Genomic DNA, 24,873 nt, shown 5'->3' with positions numbered 1-24,873 from the left:
CTCCCCCCTCCTATCGATCTGCTACTGCTATTTCTCTCTTCTATTTTCTGTTCTTACCAACCCAATACTAATACTCTGTTTTCTGGGTAGCATAAACAGCCCTAATTGTTGAGGTCGATCTCCATGGATACTCCTCTGATGGGTTTGAGCTTTAGGGCATAAGAACCCCTATCCTAGGCGACTTGAATCCTAGAGTTGCAGTCCCAAAGAAGATCCCTACTGGAAGAACTTAACCTGCAACCATAACCATAACTATGCCTACCGCGCCTCGTGATTCCAAGAGTAGAATCTGAACATAACATCTGATATTAGGGGTTTATTTTGGTGGGTTTAATAGAGCTGGGAGATACAACCCTATGCTTGCAATTTCAGCCCCATCTGATCGGAATTGAAGGAGTTCTTATCATTCAAAAAACCTAGCCTTCCGCTGGTTTCTGGTTTCAACGTAAGGGAGAAGAGGACTTCTTCTCTGTAAGATATTTGCTCCTTTTTTTTTGTTGAAGTTCCAGTTATGCCCTTGAACTTTTGGTTTAACCTCCCATTATCCATATTTTATCTTTGCTTCCCAGATTACCCTTTACCTTACGTTAGGTTAGACACCCTTTGCTCTTTGCTTCTCTTCTAAGTGAACCCCGAGGAAATTACCAAATTGCCACTGTTTTTAGTCTTTGGCCCTAGGAATTATTAAGTGGCCCCCAACCACTTGGGTTGGACCTCTTGGGGGCCCACTGGCCCCGCATTAGTGAAGCTACCCCAACTTTAATAAGTGAAGACTTTCTACTCTTGTTAGTTGGAAGTTGTATATGTAATGTTTTGTTGAGTTGGTCCTATAAATAGGGATCAATTGTAAGCATTCAAGGACAACTCAGAATTTGAAAACAACGTTTGTTTATGCAACCCTCTTCTTGTGTTTGATCAAGAATCTCTTGTGTTTGATCAGGGTAGGTTGGTGTTTGATCCAGTCGATCCACCTTGCGGTGTGAAGCCCGGGTGTTATTTTATTGTTTATTGTCCTATCCTACAATTTTTAACAAGATCTTATTCTCCAAATCTAGAATTCTCTATTCTCTGAGAAAAGATCCTACTCTGATACTGTTTTGAGCTTCCTCAATTATAGTATTACATCACAAAATCTGGAGAAACTAATAGAACCAGACCTGTTTGTTTATTTCAATATCACAACAGGAAAGCTTTGAGGGGATGCGATTCTAGAGGTTGGGTCGATTATTGGTAACGATTCTGACCTTAGAATCTGAGGCTGGAAGAAGAGCTTTGGAAAGAGATCGACTCTCTCTATTTCTGAACTCAATTAACCCTGGAATAGGGTAAGCGAACAAGATGAAAGTAAGGAGAAGAAACGAAAAGAATAAAGGGCATTCCAAGGAAGAAAAGGGGCGTGCAGGGAAGAAAACATGGGAGAAAAGAGGGGGGTGTTCGCTCACTTGCAGCCCAGTAGGCTTCAACTGAACAAACTGCTCAATTCATTCTTCAAATCTGTTTCTTCTATCTTTGGTTACAAGCCAATATATAAAAACTGCAAACAAAGAAATAGAAATTAACCCAACTAAGGAAACTAAGAAAACCAATTTAACTCAGCCATAGTTGTCACGGCGTCAAATCGATCCAAGGCGATGGAGGGGTGGCTAATCGATTTGGCGATGAATCGCCTGTTATGGCGTTGCCATGGCGGTCAAATCGCCGATGTGTCATTTTTTATTTTTCCTATTTTCTAAAGTTATTTAGTATGCTACTTTTTTATTTCACCTATTTTTTAAAGTTATTTAGTATGCTACAAGCCTACAACATATACCCTATAACATATAAAACCAACATTAAGCAACATCAAATCATCAAAAATCAACATAGCCCTATCAAAATCACCCTGTATTTTACAAAAAATCGACAGCCTAATGAATCGGGCGTGACCTGGCGTCTATGGCGGTGCCATGGCGACCGCCATTTGTGAGTCACATAAATCGTAGCACTGCCATGAACTTCTTTTTCAGCAAGGACGTCAAATCGCCACCTTGGCGACGCCATGACAACTATGAACTCAACTAAGGAAATTAATAACTCCCAAGTAGCCATCTCCTACCAAATAAAAATCAAATAAAATAAATTGAGGATTACATATCACCATATTTAGGAAAATATCTAATTTATCTTACCAGACCCAAATCCCAATTCGGGCCTGGTTCTCGGTTGAGGCTCTCAACCTGATTCAGCCCGGTCCAAGTTGGTGATCCTGCATCAAAGGAGGATCACAAGATCAATCCAACAAGGGTTTAGCGCTTGAGGTTAGTCTCCTTCAATTATAGAGCATGAGTAAAGAGAATCTGCAGCAAGTTGAAGTGGCTCGCTTAATGCTCGAGTCTTAGACACTTTAGGATAAGAAGCAGAGAAACAGTGACTTGAAGCAATAACAAAAGATCGGCAATTATCCTTGACAACAATACCAGGAGCAGACCAATCTTCAACATTGCTTCCATCCACATTGATCTTTTGTCACCCACCCCTTTCTGATGGTGAGATCCAGAACATACTCTTTGTAATCACTGTCTCAGGTGAGATTGGAAGAATTCCCTTTTGTTAGGTCTTTTTACATTTTTCTTACAAATGGGCTCTTATTTAATATATTTTTATATCAAATTACCTTTTCAAACTTGTTTTCCCCAAACCCCATTTCCATTCTCTGCACCATCTCCATCTCTCCTCTCTTGGACCCACTGTCACCCATCTTCCCCTTCTCAAACCAAAGGCATTCAGTTCCATGGATTCCTCTCTCTCCCCCCGGCCCTTACTTGCATTTTCTCTCCTCCCTCCATGTCCCCATCTCTCCCCCACCTGATCTCCTTCCCCTCTCTCTCCTCTTTCTATCCTCTACTCTTTTCTCCGAATTTCATTTCCCACCCCACCTCTCTCTCTGTCTCTCTCTCAACCACTAAACAATCCATTGGGAGGGCCTAAATGCAAAGAAGAATGCTTAAACCCCAGCTTGTTTGGCAGGAAAAAAGGGATGGAAAAAGAAAAGCATGGGCCTCACATTTAGTGGGGTCAAGGGACAACAAAGATGAGGAAAGGAAAAAAGGTAGTAAAGGATGGGGATAAACAATTAAATAATAATATAATTCATAACCCCACCGTTCCCACAAAAGCCAACCCTTTATGGTGGGACTTTGAAGAATGGTGGGGTGGGATAATTCCCTTGCCACATAAGCACACAAAGCATTTAATGCATGTCATCTATTACTTACCACCCCATCCAAACAAACAGTGTTGCTTTTTTGGAATTTTATGGAAAACCTTCAAAGTATCCCACCCCTTTATTCCCACCCCACTTTTTCCCAATTAAACAACAATGCTAAGGGAATCTAACTGGGTAGATCACCAGAAAATAGCTCAATTGAGAAGAAAATTGGCTGCAATAGCAGGTAATGATTTTCTCAAAAGTTGTGCATCCTTATATCTCCTAAACCGTACTAAAACAGTGGACTAAAGTAACCCAACTGTGATTTTAAATGATGGTGAAACTGGCAGAGCAGAAGTATTTGAAATTCCTGATATAAACCAACTGAAATAGGAGGGCTGACATTAACTAGTATAGAGCAGGGCCAACAAAAAGTAGCTGAGAAGTCCCAAGGCCTATATGACACTAACAAAGACGGAAACTAAGAGAAATAAAGAGAAAAAAGGGTCTTGAAACCATAATAGCTGGATGCTCTGTATGGTACTTAATATGCTCTTTTTCTGATATGTAATCAGATCTGAAACCTGGTACTTCTGATCATTCATGGCTGTCTCGGGTTGTTCCAACATGTGTAATTAGCCTCCAGCTCTAGCTAGTAAGAGCTTCTACATCAGGGTTGAAGAACGTATTCCACAAAAACATGTGCTCTAGTCCCTCTTCCACCCACCCTATCCATTCCTTTCTTCACTTCTCATGTTCGATTCTAAGTTTATTCCTTCATTTATGTCATGAGAATTGCGAAAAGGATTCACTTTGCAGAATCGGGAGGTTTATGGCCTCTAGTGGCTTTTTTTTCCACATGGCCGAATGATTTGATCATATTGATTGACGGATAGATGGAATTTTACAAGAATAAGGCACGTTAAATTTTGTAGCAACCATATGGCTCAACATTTGGGGCTTTCCCCATTATTTTTTATTTATTGATTCCTATTTACAAAGTACCGACCAAGTTAAATTATTTTTAAGCAAATTTTCAAAGCTTTAGTCCAGGTTTCACATTTGTATGTTAAAGTTGTTTCATTTGGTTATATAAAACCAGTAAAATAAAAAGTAGTCCAAGAATAAAGTTAAATGAAAAGTGAGGTAGATAGTGTGTAACAGAAGGGTGCATTGACATACATGGGAGGATATGTAAATATATGCATGGTTCAAAGTATCTGTGTGTATCATATCAGCCGATATGTAACGATATTGGTCGGTATCGATACGACACATGACCTTTTAATTTTTTTTGGGTATCGATCTATATCGTACGATACAGATTGATATTGTATGATACGTACCGATATAGTTTTATATGTATAGGCACACGAACATTTAAAAATCCAATACATAACGATACAGGCATGGTTTAAAGTATCTCCGATACGATGCGATACCCCTCCGATTCGTATCTTAAATTTAACCGACCGATACTTCGAGCGATACTGATACTTTAATATATCTTATCGTATCTCCGATACAATATCCTCTGATATGTATCTTAAATTTAGCCAACCAATACGGTGACCGATGCCGATACTTTAATCCCTGGATACAGGTCGATTTGTGTCTTAAAAGGGGGTAGAACACATTTTATGTGACTAGAGTATCAAAACCCTCACGACACACCACCTTACGAGGTGTTATCATAACCCCTATATATAATCCCAGGAAGTACAAAAATACCCCCAATACTTCCTAGATTAAATTGTGATCAAGCTTCACCAACAAAAATATTGTGTCTATGTTCTGCAAGTGTACAACATCATCCTAGTCGCTCCTATCTTGAAGAACCTCCTAGTAATGATTTTGAACCAGTCTGACACTCTTTATGGGACTAATGGCAATGGCAATGGCAATGGAAATAGACTACATGTAAGAAACCTCATCCTTATAACAATTTCAATTGAATGTAATTGTCTCTCATTATGGTGTCTCCATTTTACTGTTTTATGCATGATACATGTTATATATTGCTTTTTTTTTTTTTTTTTTTTTTTTAATGCAAAATTGGTTTTTCCGTGGTTATATTGACCATTTTTGTGCATATCTTTAGCGTATCTTGTGTATCTTCGATACGATACAATATGCTGCAATGCGTCTCTTAAAATGACCTGACCGATATGGTGACCAATATCGATACTTTAGTAGTTGAATATATGTGAAGGTGTATGATTGAATTTGAGTCCAAAATTTGGTAAGTGGCTATTCTAGACCATGTCCTAGACACATGGTCACTGGTCACTGGTCACATCATCCTTCCATGTGGCACATCTAAGTGTACATGTCTATAGATTCATCCTAGATACACTCATCTGGGAAACCTTTTTCCTTTTTGTCCTCTTCTGTGTCCAAGTCGTTGGAACTTTTCAAGATACTTTTATTTGGGTAAAGCTTGAGATGGACTAACTATTTTGACTTGGTCTATCCAAGAAATTCCTATTTATCAAATGGTGGTAATGACCAAATTACAAGTCCACATGGCCCAACATGGGCATTTAGTAGGAATCTGTTGAAGCTATTTCCCTTTTTCAGGAGTCAAAAAAAATAATAAAAAAAGTTACCGAGAAGGTGCAGGTAGGTATGCCAATGGTGGGAGGGGATATTTACAGATAAAATATAGAGTAGTTTATGGATGAGATTAAGGAAGGCCTTGCTAACACACCCCACCCCACCCCACCCCCCACACCACCCCCCCCAAAAAAAAAAAAAAAAAAAAAAAAAAATGGAAGAAAAAGAAGAAAGCTTTTAATGCTTTCCATAGGTTGTATGCAAAGCAGATCATACTTTGCAATAAGATTACCAACTTCTCTGGATTTATGTTATAATATTGATAAATATTCTGTTTTATTCTTTTAATATATTGAAGTCTTTTGCTTTGCAGGATCTCTCGGTTCCCTTAGTTCAGGTGGTTCATTATATAGTGAGATCCCATCTGATCCGGTTGTCACATGGTGAGACTTTTTCTACTGTATATTTTCTTCTGTGCTGATGCAGTCTACACTCTATACCATTGTCCATGTAAAACATGGGACTGTAATCCTTGCAATATTTTTAAGTTTCCTATTATTTTGTGATTTTGTTTTCTTAATTTTGATGGATGAGATGCTTGACATCGTGACATTCATATGAACTGGATCCTTAGTTTATTGTTCTCTCTATGTAAGTATGTACTTTATGCGCTTTTGGTTTGGTTTAAGACACTGATATCAGTGCCAAGTTGTTTGTCCTCACAATTGCAATGTAACAGTTAGTTCTTTTGTCACGAGAATGTTCAGAAGCAATTATAGTTCGTACAAGTTAAGTATAGATGCAGTAATAATATGTTCTTTATAATGTGATCAATGGGTAATACTTGGTATATTACCTATGACTGGTTTGATCAAAAGTGTACAGTATCTTTAGAGAAGGGGCTCTTAAGATCAACTCTTGAGACTGAACCTGATTTTTTTTTTTTTTGAATGAATAAATAATTTATTACCAAGTAGAAGAAAGAATATACAAAAATGGGGGAAAGGGGGGGGGGGGAAGCCCAAAGGGCACAAACCCTAGAAAATGGGGGCTAGCAATAAGAAAAGCCTACAAGGAACATCAAGAGGGGAGAGGGGTGGACAAAATAGGAGGGAGACCCCATTTCCGGTGACATCAAAGTAGATGGCCTTCAAATCTTATCAAATGATCTAGAGTTGGTAGTCCATCTACATATGCTCCATTCCATCCAAAGTTGATTTATGGTGGCGCAGAAGGTGAGCTTTACAATGGTGTCACAGATAGTAGAGTCTGCAAAGGTCATGTAAATCCAGATCCATTCATGACTCAAGGGAAGGATTCTTCTTCTAGCTGGTTGGCAGAGACCGAGGACCTTCTTCTAGGCGTTGGAGGAGAAGGGGCGGGAAAGAAAAGATGGCTGGCATCTTCAGTGACATTCTAGCATAGACAATAGGAGGAGGGGACCTGAATATGCCGGTAGAGGAGGAAAGACTGCATAGGGAGGCAGTTGGAGATGGTTTGTCAGGCCGTGAAGCTATGATGAGGAATGTGGCCTTTAAACCAGATAATGTTTCTGCAAAGAACTAGAGGACATTTGGACTGAATATAATCCCAAGCAGAGGTGGAGCTAAACAAACCAGAAGGAGAGGGAAGCCAAGTTATTTTATCCTCTCATCCCCTATGACTCAGCGAGGAGGGAGGGAAAAAGGGGGAGACCAGATTCCATTAGAGATAATAGAGGCGACAAAGGTATTCCTGCTCAAACCCGAGGAGTGGATGGCTCTGGGGGTAACAATAGAGAGAGAATACTCGCAGGGTGCCACTAGTTAAGCCAGAGATAGGTTGAGGAGCCATTGCCAATGAAGGAGGAGATGGCTCAGATGGCAATGGGCCTAGTGCTAAGGATGTTGCGCTAAACCCAAGAGGCATCCGAGGAGAGGGGGCAGAACACAAGGAGTCATTTTTGAGAGCAGAGGAGTAAACACAAGAAAGCCATATGCTGGGATGCTTGGACACAATATTCCATATAAGCTTTGAGGACGCTGAATGTGTTAACCTCTTGGATTCTTCTGAAACCGAGGCCTCCTTCAAATTTGGGAAGGCAAACGGAGGACCAATTGAGAGGATGAAGAAGTTAGGATGAGTCCTCCCCTTTCCAAAGGAAGGAGCAGAGAAGGGACTCCATAGCCTTGATAACAAAATGCGGAAGAGCAAAGACTCTTGACCAATAAAGGTACATGGATTGAAGCACCGACCTAGTAAGGAAAAAGTGGCCCATATAGGACAAAGTTTGCCCTTCTAGAGCTAGAGCCTCTTCCTCACATAGTTGTCAAGGCGTTGCCAAGGTGACGACTTGGCATCCAGGTGGTTTGCCTGGGGCCTAGGTGACAATCGCCTTATTGCGCTACATGTCGCCTTGTGTTTTGGCACTTATTTTTGCCAAATATCATTTACTTAAGATATTATTCTTAAATAAGTAAATACTTCCTATTTAAATCTAATAAAAATAGTTTAAAAATCAAATTCCAAAAGGTTAAGAACAAAATTGGATTTTGGTTATAGGAGCGATTTTCAACTTTTAAATGTTGGGGTTTTTCTCAATTATGAAAATTTTATAAATCCTATCAAGTTAAAGCATTGCTAAAAACCAATAGTCCGGTAAAATAATCTATTGTTTTGATATCCATAAAATTATTTTTATTTGGGCGATTTTAACTGCATTCATGCACTTTAAAATAAGTTTGACCGGAGCATAACTTTGTCATTACAACTTAGATTTCAGTAATCTTAGACTTGTTGGAAAGCTGGTTTTATGTTATATCTAATACAAAAAGTCTCATGTAGTAAAATCATTTGACCAATCAAACTTACTATAGAACTAGAGCATTTCTCTAAATGTTGATTTTTTATGATTTGATGTGGCTAAAAGTTGATTTTCAATTACTTGATGTGGCTTAATGTTGATTTTTTATGTTACAAGGTATATGTAGCTTACTAAATAATGTTAGAAAATAGGGAAAATAAAAAATAACACTTGGTCGTCTTGTTCGCCTTAAGGCGGAGGCCTTCTCACCTAAGCGCTTAGACAACCATCCAACGCCTTGGTTCACCTTTGCGCCTTGATAACTGTGCTTCCTCATAAGGTCGAACATGAGGGTATAGTGATGGGCAGGCAACTTAGCAGTGATAAGAGGCAGACCATGATACTTGACAAGAAGGGAGCCGAGGGTGAAGCCTATAAGCTCGAGCAGGTAGGCTTTAGAGGAATCAGAATCACCCGCAAGGAAGAGGTGAGATTTAAGAAGGTTGATGCAAAGGTGATGCAGATTAATCACCAAAATAGGCTTGTTTTATTAGGAATAAGCCTAGGGTTGGGTTTCATACATGTTGGGCCTTTGATACCATGTGTTTTGAGTGTAATAGGCCACTTTTATGGGCCTAAACGAGGGGGTTTAAGGTTGCATACGGGTTACTAGTTTATTTCCTTTTTCATTAGTTTCCTTTTAAGTTGGGTTTAATTTAAGTTATATTTGTTTTCTTAGGAATCGGTTATTACTACTTAGTTTCATTTTTCAGCTAGTTTTTTAATTTCAATTAATTCTTAATTTCAGTTTTTAGTAAATATTGTAGTAGGAGACTAAATTAAGGTTTCCTTTTAAGGAACCTTCTATTTTGTAATTCCTTTCCCCATCAACATTATAAATACAGAAGAGGAGGCTCTGAAAGCTGGAATGATTTTGATAAACAAATCAATGGCTGTTGCTATTGTATTCTCCATGAAGGATTGTCTTGTGTTTGATCAAGGCTGATGGAACTGGTGTTTGATTTAGTTGACTCTCTGCGGTGAGAAGCCCGAGAGGTTCTTTTCTACTTTATTATCTTTTCTCTTACTGTTTTCAAGGACTCCAAGGAATCAAATTCCATCTCAGTTCATCCCAGGTAAACCACACTACTGATCTGTAGTACATTTTATTTTCCAGTTCTGTAACTCTCTTTCTTGTTCCCAAATCCATCCCCGATTCAAGGGTTTTCAACCACCTAATTATCTCCATCTTTTGGTTGAGTGTTAGGCCCCATCTAAAAGTGGTTAGATCTCAGTTTGGGCCCCATCAGACCACTGGTTGGTCTGCTACACAAATTACCCACGGGATTGCTTGAGCAAGTATTGAGATATCTGGAGATGTCGGAACATGGCAGGACAGCAGCGGCTACTTTAGGCGACAATTGAGGAAATCAGAGCTGGACAGCGACGAGAGAGAATATGTTTTTCTCCACCGGTCCGAAGACTAATATCCATTAGATCCACAAAGGCAGGTCTTGCAGCCGGAGAATCATCTTCACGGGGAAAGGAGCAGCCTTTAAGCTGCATTTCCGGCAGTGGCGTTGTTTTCTTCTTCCGCGCTGGTATTGGGAAGGTGACCTGTCATTTTGGAGGTCATCTTCAGCAACGGTGGGTTTGAAGCTCTGATCTTCAGCTACGGTGGATTTGATACTCTGATCGACATTTGCAGCAGTCTCATTAGGAGCACAGTTCTTAGAGAGATGGTCGAAAGATTTGCAAAACGCACAGTGGGGAGGAATCCACTCGTAGTTAACTGATTGTTCAAAGGAGAATCCTTCTCCATCTATCATTGTGATTGAGAGGGAGGAGGTTGATCCGCCGCGATCTCAATACAAATCCTAGAAAAGGCCAGTCTGTCTGTAGATTTGATTCATTCGTCTGAGAACAAGGGCTTTCCTATGACCGACCCAACAATACTGAGCCCATTTGTACATCAATAGTGCAGAGGAAGATTTGGCAGAGCATCCCAAATGGGAATTGATTTGAGATGTACTTTGCTGAATGAGGAGTAAGGATCCCATTGCCAAAGGAATATGGGTTTTTTCCAACCTGCCAGGGGCCTCAGTCAAGAGCGGAGACTTTGTCTACAACATCTGAGAAGTTGAACAAGAAGATTCCAATATCAAGCATAAACGTGGACATCTGGCCACAAATTCTCCATTACCTGGTGAGAGAAGTCTTCACAACTGAGAAGGGTGGCCAACTCCCTAAAAAGTGACCATTACACAGTTTCTCCATCTTGCGATTTCAGGCTCAAGCAATCCCGTTGGACTAAGGCCGACTTTCTTGTTGTCTAGGAGGGAAGGAGGAATGAACAGAGGGGGTGGCCTTCTCCGGCAGGGGCAATGGAGGGAGAGACCACAAAAACCCAGGTTTTGGAGTCTTTTTTTTTTTTTTTTTGGGGGGGGGTGTGGGGGAGGAGGAGGAAGAGGTTCCGGGGGAGGGCTGGCTCAGCCAGGGAGGGGATGGAGGAGGGGAGGTCAGGAGGATTGGAGATTCTGATGGTGGGAACCATCGGTAGAATGCTGGACATGGTAGAGGACATGCTACTCTGCGGTATCTAAATTTTATTTGAGAAATGGAGTTCTGATCCCGGTGGGGCTCGAAATAATTCCATCTTATTTAAGTGTATCACAATAAGAATCTATATCTATAAAAACTTAACGCAACTACGATTTATGTTTTAAACTTCAAGTCTTGAGGCTAAACCTGACTAGGACTCGAAATAATTCCCAGTGAAGTAAAACTCCTAATTGATGCAGGGGAAAGCATAGGATATCAACATAAATATTACAACCATTTTGATTTCTTCCCAAAAGTTGCAGAAAACACAATGTAGCAGCAAATGATAAAAGTAATAGTAGAAATACAAGTAATTAGCATGGATTAACGGTGAAATATGGAAGGTTATATTGAGTAGGCAATGATCCCATGTTTTGTCACTCGAACAGTTCAAATATTTGGCCCACAACAATGTAACCTTTGTTGCCTGATTCACATCAATGTGGAATCTACATAGTTTCAAGGGGATGGATCTTTCAAAGCTAGGGAATTTGATGGAAGTCTGAGAGCTACGGGAAGAAGAAGAAAAAGAAATCAAGTTGAAACATAGTTGTCAAGGTGCCAAGGTGACCCAAGGCGCCCATTGCTTGTTTTCTATTTTCTCTTAATGAGTCATAACTGAATACATTCCAGTTTATAAACCCATCATCCTGTCAATTCCATTTGACCTTTATCAAGGAACCTGATTTCTATCTTCGTTATCGTTACTCATAATGCCTATCCCTAATTTTAGGCACCATTTGATAACGTTTCTGCTGTTTCTGTGTCTAGAAACAGCAGAAACGACTTTTCACGTTTTCGGAAACAAAAATGGATTTTTTGGTGTTTGATAAACCTGTTTCTTGAAATTTTTTTTGCAGACATAATGCCACTAAAAAACCCAATAGTATCATCGGATGCCTAAAAGGAAAAGAGTTCGGTTGCCTCTTTTTAGGTTTAAATAGTTGAGAGATTTATCGGGCACAACAACATTTTTTTTTCTCTCAAACTCGTTTCTAGAAACGACGAAACAAGTCCAACTTGTTTCGTCAAAGTCGTTTCTAGAATTGTGAATAGGCATAAATTTTGATTTATGTTTCTAGAAACGGGTGAAACGGAACAACTTTATCAAACGCATTTTAGGTTGTTTCTCCGTTTCTGGGAACAAGAAAACACAGAAACGGAACGTTGTCAAACGGTGCCTTACTTTCTCTTACTCTGACATAAAAATCCTAACACAACTGTTGTCTCTCCTGTCAGTTGTGAAATGAGCAATCATGGTGTTGTAGGGTTTGTTTCTATTTTGTAAAATTAAGATTAACTGTTGAAACTTCACAGTTGTGTTATCCTGTTGTTTCCCTACTACATCACTAGTACTACACACATAGTTACTATATTTGAATTCTTTTATCCTGTTTGATCTTGTAAACTATTTAATGCGTTTAATCATCTCTATATGGATATGCAGGACTGGCAGTGTTTCCAGGCATGTTTCTGAACCACGCAAGAAGAATCTGTTTTTGCAAAGCTTGTATGAGGAAGAGCAAGAGACCCCAAGTATGCCAAGAAATGATGAGGATGATGAACATCAAAGCGAAATGCAGGACAAAGACATTGTTGAGTGTCTAGAGAACAATGTTCAGTATTGGACGGATTTCTCAAAAGTGCACTATCATCCTCGAAGTTTATATGAATTGAATGGACTATGGATGGATGTTCAAGAATTTAACAATTATGGAATTGGCAGAAATGTCTTCTCTGAGGGTTCAAGGGGAGAAGAAATGAATGAGCAGTTGCGGTTCTTTATGGAAGAATGTGACCACATTCAGGTACTTTATTTGTTAAAATCTGTCCATTCAGCTGTCTAGGATTAAACTTGTTCGATTAGTGTTTCCTGATGTATAGAATACATGTCAGGATCATAGTTTTTAAGGCGGTAAGGCGATGGAGGCGTTTGAGGGTCTTTCGGAGCGCCTTAGTGATAAGGCGGGCATAAAGCGTCGCCTTATCGACTAAAGCGTTATTGTATAATTTTTTTTTTATAAAGCCAATGTATTTGCCTCATATCCTAGTTGAATCCTATTACTCATATGTTAAATAAATATTAAAGGTTCATATTCATACCAATGTAAGATATTCATCAAGAAAACAAATCAAGAAAGTGAATAAACTAAGTTCATCTTCATCAATCATCAATCATCAATCATCATAACATATTAACATATAATATAAATACATAATTATGAAACAAAATTATAAATATAAAGAAAAGAAGGCATAAAAAATACAAGTATTTATTATACTTACCTCTATGATGCCAAAATGAATGCCTAAGCCCTATGGTCATCCACTATATTTCTACTCCTGTCAAAGAAAAATGAAGCTCACCGCTGCCGGAGCAAAATGGTCGCCTGGATCAGTGGTTCTTCTTTGTTCCTTGATTCCTTCTCAAAGCCCTTTCTTAAAACCCTTGACAAAATCCAAACCCTGTTTGTGAATCGGGTTTTTGTTTTGTTTGTTTTGGTTATTTTTGGTGGCGTAAAGCTGATCCCATACATCTCAAGTGTTAACAAAACCATACACCTACCAATAAAAATCTATATTTGGATTCTTCATCAAGTAATTTTAAAATGTGTTTAAAAAAAAAATAAAAACCCATAAGGTGCCACTTCAATAAGGCGGAGCACTGCCTTACCATCTCTAGACCGCATCAGTGCCTTAAAAACTATGGTCAGGATAATGCAGATCAATCAGAGGATCTGCTGGTAGTGGGTTTTCTTTTAAGATTGAAGAAAAGAGATTGCTACTAATGAAGCCCCGCAAGGACAGGGAAGAAAGGGGTAATTGCAAGGATAAGGGGAAGAGAGGCAAAAGCTTCGATAAACTAAATCAAACTAATTTTCCATTCCGAATTCCATAAGTTTGTGTAGGATTACAACCCTCTTTAGAAATACAAAATAAACTGACTGTAGGACTCCTAAACCAAATAAACAATTACCTCTTCTAGTGACCTAAGCAAAAACCAAATTAAATTGATCAAATATTTGCTATAGAAGACTCCAAACAACATAAACTACTGATTAATATTTAACTAATAAGAACTCTTTCTAGACTAACTTATGTAACAGCATATAGGACATACCCAATTTTATCTATATTCTTAATTCCATGTACAAAATTAAGGCACCAAATATGGGCTTATGTAGAGAGGCCTATTACATCAATAAACCCAAAAAAGAAGAAGCCCAAGGTGATGCATAGCTTTTACATGGTTGGACTGGCATGGCCCACTGTGGAAGCCCAAACCGAGACAGAACCTGCCCAACCCAACTTTTTGGTCCAAAGGGGCTTGGTTGGATATTTAGGAGTTATTTTTGTTTTGGTATAATGTGTAATCTCTTATTTATTTAATTTGTTTTATTTTGGTAGGAAGTTGGATACTTGGGGATTTGCTTAAGATTGGTCTCTTTTATTTATATTTTATATAAATAAATGTAATTGTAAGCACATTCAATGGAGGTTGAAGGGAATTGAATGAATTAGTGATCGTCAGAGCTGATGTACTGCATTGTGTGATTCTTCTGTTGGGGTACTCTCTCTCCATCCTTATTTCTTATTCCATGTATGTTCCCTTTACTCTCCTCTCTCTTTGTTGGGAGTAAACCTCTCATCGCTAGGTGACTGAAACCCCAGGGTCATGTTTCCTGAGGCTCATTCTATTAAGAGTGATACTTCAAAACTTAGGGCTGCTGTCATTACTACTGTAACCAAATTGCTGAATTTATTAACACTTTGGTCATTTGATCTATGGGTTCTGCAATCATCCAGCTTGAAAGGGTTGGTATTTGACTCTTCCCCTCAAGTTTCATGCTGATCCGTGGTGACGTGAGAGAGTTCTCTCATCCAGAAGTGGTCTGGTTTCTGCCTACTGTAAATAAAAGGTTGTCTTCTATCTAATCATGAACCCCCTTTATTTCCTAATGCCATTCCTCTTTTGTCCTTATTCCTACTCTTATCCTTTACTTACATTAGTTCCAAGATTACCCTTCTTTAATTCAGAAACCTCCCCTGTCCTTGCCTCCTTTGTCTCCCTAACTCAGCCACTAAATTTCTGTTTATTTACAGTACTGTCACTGCTTGCTTATTGCTGGGTTTTATTTGTTTGGGTGGGCCCTTGAGTGATCTAAACCGGGTTTTGGAACCCCGGATCGCACCACAAGGTCTATAGAACCAACCATGGGCCAAAATAAAGTCTTCCAAGGCTTGGTTGGCCTAATTGGACAATCTAACTACATCACAGGATTCCTTCTGGAGTTCACAATGGAGTAGGCATCATCTGTTCTTTGAGACAGACTACTGTTTATTTATCCACACCTGATTTCCCTACATTTTTCAACCTTTAGTCACTGCCTCTTCTGCTTTAGTATTTTTCACTGTAAAATTTCTCAAGAGTTTCTGATCTTTTACTTTTTCGAAACCCCCTTGAAATTTAATTGGTAAAAGAAACTAGGAAATTACAAGTCTACTGGCTTTATTTTTTTGCATGGCCCACATAGATGAGCATTTGAATGCCTTAATACTTTTTCATTAATAACTAAATGAGGGATGGGAGGTGAGGGAGAGAGGAGTTGAGATTCTGTTATGTTTTTTCACTCTTTTCTTTTAGAAGTATTTTTTCCTTGACATTGAATGTTTCTTTTTTCCCCTCCTTTCTTGCAATTGTGGGAAGATTTTTGAAAATTAACACATTTGGCCCATTTTCCATCTGTTATTTAAATCAAAAGGATGCAGTCACTTGATTTTATATAACATTCTGACTCTACTTTTTCCTTCTTCTTTTTTTCCCTCGTTGTCCTTTATCATTCCCATCGTTTTATTCCTATAACTTTACCCAATTATGGACCTCAAATAATATGTGAAGATAAGTGGACCTTAATTTTCCAAATAATGTCATAGCCTCATAGCGATGAACATGAGTTATAAGACAGAGATTAAGGACTTTCAACTTAAAATCATGTATATCTTCTATGCTCGATCAGCTAATCATAACCATTGACTGTCACAATCATTTGGGAACTTCTCTGGGTTGGTGTTGAATCATCCGGCACGACTGACTTTTCTTTTGAAGAGAGAATTTCCTATTGTACCTCTTGCTTTTAATGTTTTCCATCTTCTATATTTGTGACTTTATTCCCTCTGTTCCACAGAGACTGTATTATTTGAAAAAAAAAATCCACATTTTAAGGAGGTGCATTAAGTACCTACTAATCAAATCCTAATGGGATTCTGAAACATCCAAGGATTAGGGTTAGGAATCCTCAAGTTTTCCAGAACTGCAGGATTATGCATTGCCCAGGTTTCAAGAGAAATCCAGTAACAGGCTAAAGACAAGTTTGATTTATAACAAAGTATGTTCAAGGGGTCTTTTATTCAAGGAGAACAATTCAATAAAGTATGAATTTAATCCAATGGTCAGATCTCAAGTAATTGAGTAATCCTATTGGAATCAGGATACCTCAGATAGCAGGATCTCAACTTCAAAACAGAAATGGAAGGTTGCAGCTAATTTTTTTTCATCAAATTCGTGGGTAGGGTATATTTCTTACATATGTTTTAGAGAAAAAGGACTCTAAACAAGACTTTTAACTAAGCCTAACACTCTTCCAGCCAACACCTTGCTATAGGGGTATTCTCAACTGGCTAAAACTCTGCATAAAATAAGAAAGAAACAACTTAAACAAGGCTGGACTTTGAGTGACATTTTAGTGTAACTAAAACACTTTAATAACAATTGAAAATAAAGAATAGACTTTAACTAGACTAACTAGTAAAGTAAATCCCGTATCCCTACCCCCTGCCCATATTTTGTCCCATAAAATGGTTGTATTACAAAGAATACACATTGGGCCGAAGGCCCAACACGCATGTAACCAGCCTAGACAGGCTTCCACTAAAATAAACCCACTTCTGTGTTTTATCTGCATCAATCCAACCATCGACTTCCTGCAGTCACGAAGGATGGCAGCGATGTACGGAATACCCGGGCTACAGCCTATAATACCTTCAAGAATAGGCCTTAAGTCATTGATTCAAGTCCAGGGAATTGGACTACAAGTCAAATGACTGTTTCGAAAGGTCGATGGTGAAAGGAACGGGAAGGTAGAAAGGCAAGATTTGTGAAAGGCCAGACAAGTTGTATTGGGGTGGATTAGCTTCCGGAGAAGGAGCAAGGAGCTTACTTACCTAAGAGCTAAAAGGGGGAAGGAAGGAGATAGAGCTTGAGCGTGGAGCTTATTACCCCCATTCGTTTGGCTTACACGATAGGGGAAAACAATTATGGCAAGTCATTACAAATGGATGTTAGACTATTAAATAGGAGATATAGGAGAAATTCAGGAAAGCTTCATATATTGGTTTTACAATGGACAAATTTTTTGGGACACTGAAAAATCTCAAGACCATCTCTGTGGACTGAGGGAGTTTTCTTTAGATTTATAGAGCATATTTCTGGTTTATAATTCGGTTATCAATAAAATAACTCTACTCCTATCTGTCAAGTCAATCAACGTGGATTTATGTATGGTGCATATGCCTTTTTTTCTCATTTCTTGCCCCTCATTAAATCTCATTCTGCTTCTACAGGGTATCCAATTCATTGTTGATGACTCGGGAGGTTTTTCCAGTGTTGCTTCAGATTTCTTAGAGAATATTGCAGATGAATACACAAGAACTCCAGTTTTGCTTTATGCTGCACGAGGCCCTGGCACTTATATGAACAATACAAGTCGGAAGGAGTCCATCTCAAGAGCTCTTCATGATGCAGTCTCATTTTCAAGACTATCATCCTTCTGCAATTTGATTGTACCTGTTGGATTACCTTTCCTGAGTCAAAGTTAGTACTTGTGTGCATAAATTACTTCTGATGTGGTTAGGGCGTTTTGAGCTTTTAACTTCCATTTTACAGAAATTATAAGTTGTATGACATCACAAACACACACACACAAAAGACAAATCAGAGTTTTGGTGGACTTTCTACTTGGATAACCACCTTAAAAATGCTCATATATGGTCAGACAAGTTTTACTGCTTTGGTGAAGGAATTGCATTTTTGTTGTCTCTACATTTTCATTGTACTTTTGATTTATCTTATATGTATTGATGTGAAGGTACAGTGTCTAACTTCCTCTGCATAGACGACTCAAAGCCTTACCATTGCAGTGCGGTTTATGCTGCTGCTCTGCATTCCATGAGTCTCCCATTCCGGATGGAGCAGCTTGGACCGAGTGAAATCTTAGATGATGTCTCTGGTGCTGTGGATGTTAATGGGGTCATACAAATGTTAGCTGGTCAAGCAAGGGAAAATATGGTGGCTATTCTGGATGCTGCAATGCCAGCTCCTCCTTTGACTGGTATTTATGGCCCTCTTTCTCACTTGGCCTAAGCTCTTTCGAATTGGGAAGTTCTTTACGAGTCTTCTGCATTTGAACACAGGTGAACAAAAGAAGCAATCTTTGCAAAAGAGTTTGCGTTCCTTGACACCAGAGGTTGCGGAGGATGTGGAAGACGTGCAAGCAGTAGAGCACCTGACCATTCATGGAGCCCTCAGATCAGGTAATTCTTTGGAACTGCTTGTCCATTGTTATTCCAGCTAAATATTTTCTTGACCTAGTCTTCCACCTTGCATTCCAAAAATCAGTTACCATGGATCACTGTTCCTTGCTTGTACTTGTACTGATTGAATGGGACATAGGGAGGGTTCCATGATGCAAGTTTTTGTGCTTTGGTGACATGTGGCACATTTTTATGCCCACTTACACTGGGTGAATTGATTCGCCAAGAATCATGTGATCAGTAATTCCTGGTCTTTGGGTTTGGGAGTTTTTACTTTCATCGGGGACCTTGTGGGACCGTCTCATAGAGAACTTGAGGGTGAAAAACATGAGATCCAAGCCTTCTGCGGAAAATGATAAAGGGAAAACATTGAATTTACTGATTAGAATGTTCTGAGGGCTTCATATTCAACATAACATCTATCTTCTACCGTCCGTCTCTGAAGCCTTGGGCTATCTCAGTAGATATTTACAATTAATGCTCGGGCTCATCCGTCTATGCATAAAGGGGTGAAAGTATTTAGATGCGATATGAAGGGTTGGTATCTGAGACAAAAATTATTGCTAAAAGCATAGAAATGTATGAGGCCCAGCCGATTGCTTGCATTTGTTTTGGTCTTGTTTTTGAAGAAGGTACGCTGGTTTAAGCCTATGCTTTCAATAATGCAATACTAGATAATCAAAAACCAATAGAAATAATATCAACGATGCATTATAATTTGATATCTTATGTGGTCTGCAGGAGCTAGTCGGACCACAATCTCTGAAGTACAGGTTTCATTCTATGCTGGTTATCAAAATTCATCAACGAGACCAAGGTTCTCACATATTTCAGTAGCTCACTGCCCTCTCCCGATACCACTGCCTTTTCCTTCAATCTTTGGGAATCTTGTAGGCCAACATGGGGAGCTTCTGGGCAACCCAGTAACTGGGTCTAGAAGGGGATCACTCGATGTTCATTCTATCCCTATGGCAGCAAGATTACGTTCTAGCACTGCTATCTTGCCATACATTGAGAAACGATCGGTCAATCTTCGCAGGTTTGGGATTGATAGGGGAACTTCAGGGTCTGAGCTAGCTCGTAGTTGGGGTTTTGGTAAGGATGAATTAGAGGACATGGGAGAAGGATACTCTAAGATAATTACAGCTTTGGATCCGCATTCTGCAGTATCCTCTGATTCGGAATAAGGTTTCAGTCGGATATGTCCGGTTTTTTCACCGTGGTGTTCTTATTTTTATTTAGGAAAGTTTTTTGTGTACACTTGTAACATATCATGAGTAGTAATCGATGAGAAGATGTCTTCATCTTTGATAAAATTTTGGCCAGAAAATATAGTTTCATTTCGGTCGTTTCTCTGATGATGATCAGTACCAAGTTCAATGTCAGCAATCAGCGACCTTGGTATATACAAGCAGTTGAAGTCACCTAGCACTGTCTTCACCAATCAACCCCAATTTCTTAGTGTTTCTGATTGGAAACGTGTAATCAGAGATGTCTTCCTATCCTCGGTTCAGTTTTGGTTTTTGAACATGTGTTTCTATTCTTGGTTTGATTTTAGTTTTCGGATTCCGAATTGTTAAACAGACCTATAATCGAAACTGAATCGATTGAAACCTTTAGGTCTAGTTCAACCTTAATTAATTATAAAAAAGTTATTTAAATCTTTAGAAAATCATGACTTCAATTTGTTACTCAAAATGGAATGATTTGAAAGGCATTGGAAATTTATTTCTGATATTTACAAATGGAATCACTCCAAACCATTTTGATCAAAATGACTTCTTTGGACAATAATTCCGACAAAGCCAAAATAGAATCATTTCAAAAAGCATGCCGAAGTGAGACCCCTTTTTTCTCAGAGGAATGGATCCCAAGGTGAATTGGGATTTTTGAAGTAGTGAGGAGAGGTGAAACGTAGGTGTTAGGGGTGTCAATGGGCTGCGTTGGGTTGGGATTTTTTTTTAAACGTAGTGTAATATTAAGGTCTCTTAACTTAACTCGGGCCTAGCTGAATCCTAGGTTAGGCTGGGATATCTCAGCCCAAGCCCTTAGATCAACCCAGTTTGGCCCTAATTGATCCTGATTGGATTAGGCTAAGGTGGTGTGGTCTCTGTGTTAAGACACGAGAGAGGGTGAAATGATTGTCTTGCCTCACATAGAAGACAGAAATCTCGTTACTATTGATGCTTCCACATGTGTTCCCATTGGTTTCTATGTTGGTGTAGAAGTCACATTGCCTTTTATGGAATTCTCTCCCATAAGTTATGTAATAAATCCTAAGGAAAGTGAATGATGTATAATGGTAAATTAAAGATATTCGTAAATTAAAATATATATATATAAATTTGATGATATGGGTAGTATAAATTATAATAAATTTGATGTATCAAGGTATTATATTTTTATACACATAGATTAAGTAGACATAATGTATATAGAGTCGTTGGGCTTTATCCCAACGTCTCAACCCAAGCCAAGCCTAGCCAGGCCAGGCCTCTGTCTTTAAAATCCCAACACAAACCCGCTTTACTGATTAAACAGTTCAGCCCAAGCCCTCCGAGCTCAAGGTGGACTAGAACAGATTGAGGTTGGCAGTGCCTTTCCGACGATGCAACCTATCTGTGTTCCAGGAGAATCAGAAAAAAGTTGAGTAAATGGTAAGGGAGTGATAGTGAGTTTAGTGACTGACCCAAACAAAAACCCATCAGTAAAGGTAAGGGAGTGATTGTGATAGTGAGTTTAGCGAGTGGCCCAAACAAAAACCCATCAGTGAAGGGAGTGATTGTGATTGGCTCAAACAAAGACTCCATTACTCTTAGGTTGTGTTTGGTTGCAAGGGAAATGGGAAGGGAAGTGATTTTTTTTCCCTTTTTGAGTCGTTTGGTTGCAATAGAAGTGAAGTGAAATTAATTTACCATAGTTGTTTTGTTAGATGTAAAATAGATGTAAAATTTTAAAAGACTAATAATCCAACCAAACTCCTCAAAAGAGATATTTTTTTTGAGGGGGAGGTTTCAAAATTTATAGTGGTTATGTGAATCAGGTCATTCAAGGTCTATACCAAATCAAACCAAATATCATCAGATACTATATTCTAGCACTAACCAAAATAAACCATTTCATTTTATATATCAAATGAATGCAACATAAATAAATATTTAAAATAATATAAAAAATGATCACAAAGAAAACAGTAAAAAGTGATAACGACTGAAAGACCCATTCCAAAAGTTTTTTAGTCAAAACAAACTTAACACGTCAGTAATGCTCCATCTGGTTCAAACCCAAAGTCTTTTGATCAAAATAAACCTAATTAAGAGAGAGAGAGATCGTTGAGAGTCATGAACGAAATGAGAGTCGCGAGAGTGGGAGAGAGATCATGAGAGTATGTTTTTTTTTTCTTCATATTTTGATGAAAAAATAAAATGAGAAATTTTAATGATTTTACATGTAACATATATTTCCAATCAAACGTCTAAATATTTTTTTTTCTGAAAAAAAAAAATCTATTTTACATACATCGTTGGCATGCGCAAAAATCATTCCTGACTCCGTACGTAGTCGGTGATTTGATTGGGCTCAGAAAGAGAACCCATTACTTTCATCGTTGGCATGTCGCTAACAGGTAGTAGCACAGGAAACTGTCCTACGACTCTACCCCATCATATTTACCATACTATTGGCTCAGACCAAGACCGTGAATAGGTGATGCTTTCCGAGAAGGAAAAGCATTCCCCACTAGCTATCTACTTTACCAAACACATATAGTGAGGATACTGAGGAGAGAACAAAATCAAGAGAGGGAGATCTAGAAAGAAGAAGCAGCGATGGAGGGAGATTTTGGGGGGAGATATATGTTCCAGAAGTTGAATGATTTTAGAGGAGGGAAAAGTGGAGATCAAGCGATGAAATATATGTCGGAGAAGGTGAAGGAGATTAAAGGAATGGAAGGAGAAACAATACTCCAATATTTGAAGGAGTTACTACATAAGCTTGTTGAGATCTTACCACCACAGATCAAGAACGCAACCCTTCGAGATTGGATCATTTGGGTATCAATCGCCTTAGCGGTGCCTTTGTTCATCTACCTGTGCTTCTGCTGCATCTTCCCGATGTTGCTTTATATGTTGAAGGCTCTCGCTTCACTCGTCTTCCGTTTCTTCTATTGCCTCTGGCAGATTTTGTATAAGATGACGATGGCTCTGGTTTCATTCGTAGGGATTTGCTTCTGCTGCTGCGGTCGAAGCGCGTCTAGGATGATGAAGGCTCCTGGTAGAAGCATGCGCATACCTAGGGCTTCTTTCGAGAGTAACCCCGCTGCTTATTTTCGTGGTCTTCGTGCTGGGTCACCACTGGGTCCTCAGTTCGTTCCTTATCAATCTTTGGTTTGAACATCAAAACTTATCTTCTCGTTGGATTTCAAATCTTTAGGTTACCGGATGTTTAGCTTAGTTAGATATAGCCTCTCCAGCCCCTGGGTACTGTAATGGAGAGGGACCAGTGAGGGTTTAGTGTCTCTCTTGTCTCTGTCTCTGTCTCTGTCTCTGTCTCTCTCATGTTTCTTTCTCTGTCCTGTTGTGCTCTATATGTGTGATGATGCAGTGACTTTGTTGTGTGTAAGTAAGATTTGGGCTTATATGTTTACCTCTCCATTTCATATACAGACCAAGACTCACAAGGCTCCCCCTACTACTGCAGTGCTTAGGAGGCACTAGTGTTCACGAAGAACAAAGGAATTAGAAACTAATAATAATAATAATAATAATAATAATAATAATAAGTAATCTAACAATTTTTAACTATACAATTTTTTGAATCCTAATATGCTGTTTATATTTTGTTTTGTTACACTACAGGCCCTAGACCCACACTTTTATTTATGTCTCCATCAAGTCTAAAGACTCTGAACCCAAGTTTCGATGAGGTTGAATGCCTTTTTTTTTTTTTTTTGTCTCTCATGTCTTTCGTTCTTTCCCCCCCCCCCCCCATAACTGAAAAAAACAAGAGGGGGAGAGGAATTAGTCAAAGATAATCTATTGTATCTTGTGAAAGATTCATTTTCGATTAGAGAAAATTAATTCTAAATTCATGAATCAACGACGTACGCGTATATTCTCGCATGCAAACATGATCCGCTTATTTGTATCTTTAATCCTCTTCACCTCTTAACCCTACCCTAATTCGAAGAGGCTGTGTCTAACATCTATGGTTTGAAAAATTGGATCAGATCGATCTGAATCACCTGGATTGAATCTGAATTGACTATGACCAAATCCAGATACAATCTGATCTTTATCGACCCACAGGTAAAGGTATAAGGTAAATTGGTATAAAATACTTAATTAAAAAAGAAAGATAAAAAGATAAATCCATTCGATGGCAATGCACCCCAGATCAATGGGAAATCATGTGAAAGCATCTTTAGCACATCGGGTGGGGCAGCGCAGATCAATGGGATATCATGTGTAAGCATCTTTAGCACATCGGGTGGGGCAACAGTCTTTTCATGCCTGATTGTGTCTTTCCCTATATCCTATATATGTATTTACTGTGTTCTTCTATTCATTCCACTTAATTTGGCATTAAGCATCTGATCTGCACAGGGTAGGAAGTTTTGGGGAGTGAAATGGATGAAACTAATATTCATTCATTGCAAGACCCAAGGGATATCTTCAAGAGAAAACCTAAATCATATTTTAGGAAAGGGCAAATGATTGCAGCACCAATAGGATGTGATTTAGGAAACGGGCAACCACCAATACCCCTCCAATATGGGACATTGATGTGTGTATGGAATCCTGAAAATACTCTTATTCTCAAGGGAATGATATGAGTTTGGATTATGTTCTCATACGAGAATCATTTTATAGGGTGTTTGATCCACATTTGGAATTAGAGGTAAAAGAGGGCCGAGTTGGGTCTGGTTTCTTAAAATCCTAACCCAACCTTAGGTCTTCAAAATTCAACCCAGGCCCAACCCAATCCGGTCAAGTTCATAACAATCCAAACCGGCCCTAATTGACCCTTTCAAGGCTGGGTTGGGCTAGGTTGAGTTGACCCTGGCTTCTGTAATGATTGGATTAACCTTGATTGACATGTTTTTGCCATTCATATCTGGTATATTAAAAAATTATAGAATATGAAATACCCATAGGAG

General features: G+C 38.8%; 1 protein-coding gene across 3 annotated transcripts in view; it reads left to right on the top strand.

Moving 5' to 3' along the window:
* Window positions 1-20,164, top strand: part of LOC122087546 (protein misato homolog 1) — a 36,265-nt gene extending 16,101 nt beyond the window's left edge. For 2 of the 3 annotated variants that reach the window (XM_042656710.1, XM_042656709.1), the window contains exons 5-10: window positions 6,117-6,186; window positions 12,574-12,934; window positions 17,748-17,997; window positions 18,272-18,514; window positions 18,597-18,716; window positions 19,458-20,032. In XM_042656710.1, the coding sequence (XP_042512644.1) occupies window positions 6,117-6,186; window positions 12,574-12,934; window positions 17,748-17,997; window positions 18,272-18,514; window positions 18,597-18,716; window positions 19,458-19,903 (1,490 nt within the window). In that variant the 3' untranslated portion in view covers window positions 19,904-20,032. Of the gene's footprint in view, window positions 1-6,116; window positions 6,187-12,573; window positions 12,935-17,747; window positions 17,998-18,271; window positions 18,515-18,596; window positions 18,717-19,457 lie in introns of all 3 variants that reach the window. The other variant, XM_042656711.1, reaches the window with a different exon arrangement.
* Window positions 20,165-24,873: the final 4,709 nt, after the last annotated feature.

The sequence above is a fragment of the Macadamia integrifolia genome, chromosome 8 (assembly GCF_013358625.1).
Source record: "Macadamia integrifolia cultivar HAES 741 chromosome 8, SCU_Mint_v3, whole genome shotgun sequence".
Taxonomy (NCBI): Eukaryota; Viridiplantae; Streptophyta; class Magnoliopsida; order Proteales; family Proteaceae; genus Macadamia; species Macadamia integrifolia.
This window is presented reverse-complemented; position numbering and strand designations above follow the sequence as displayed.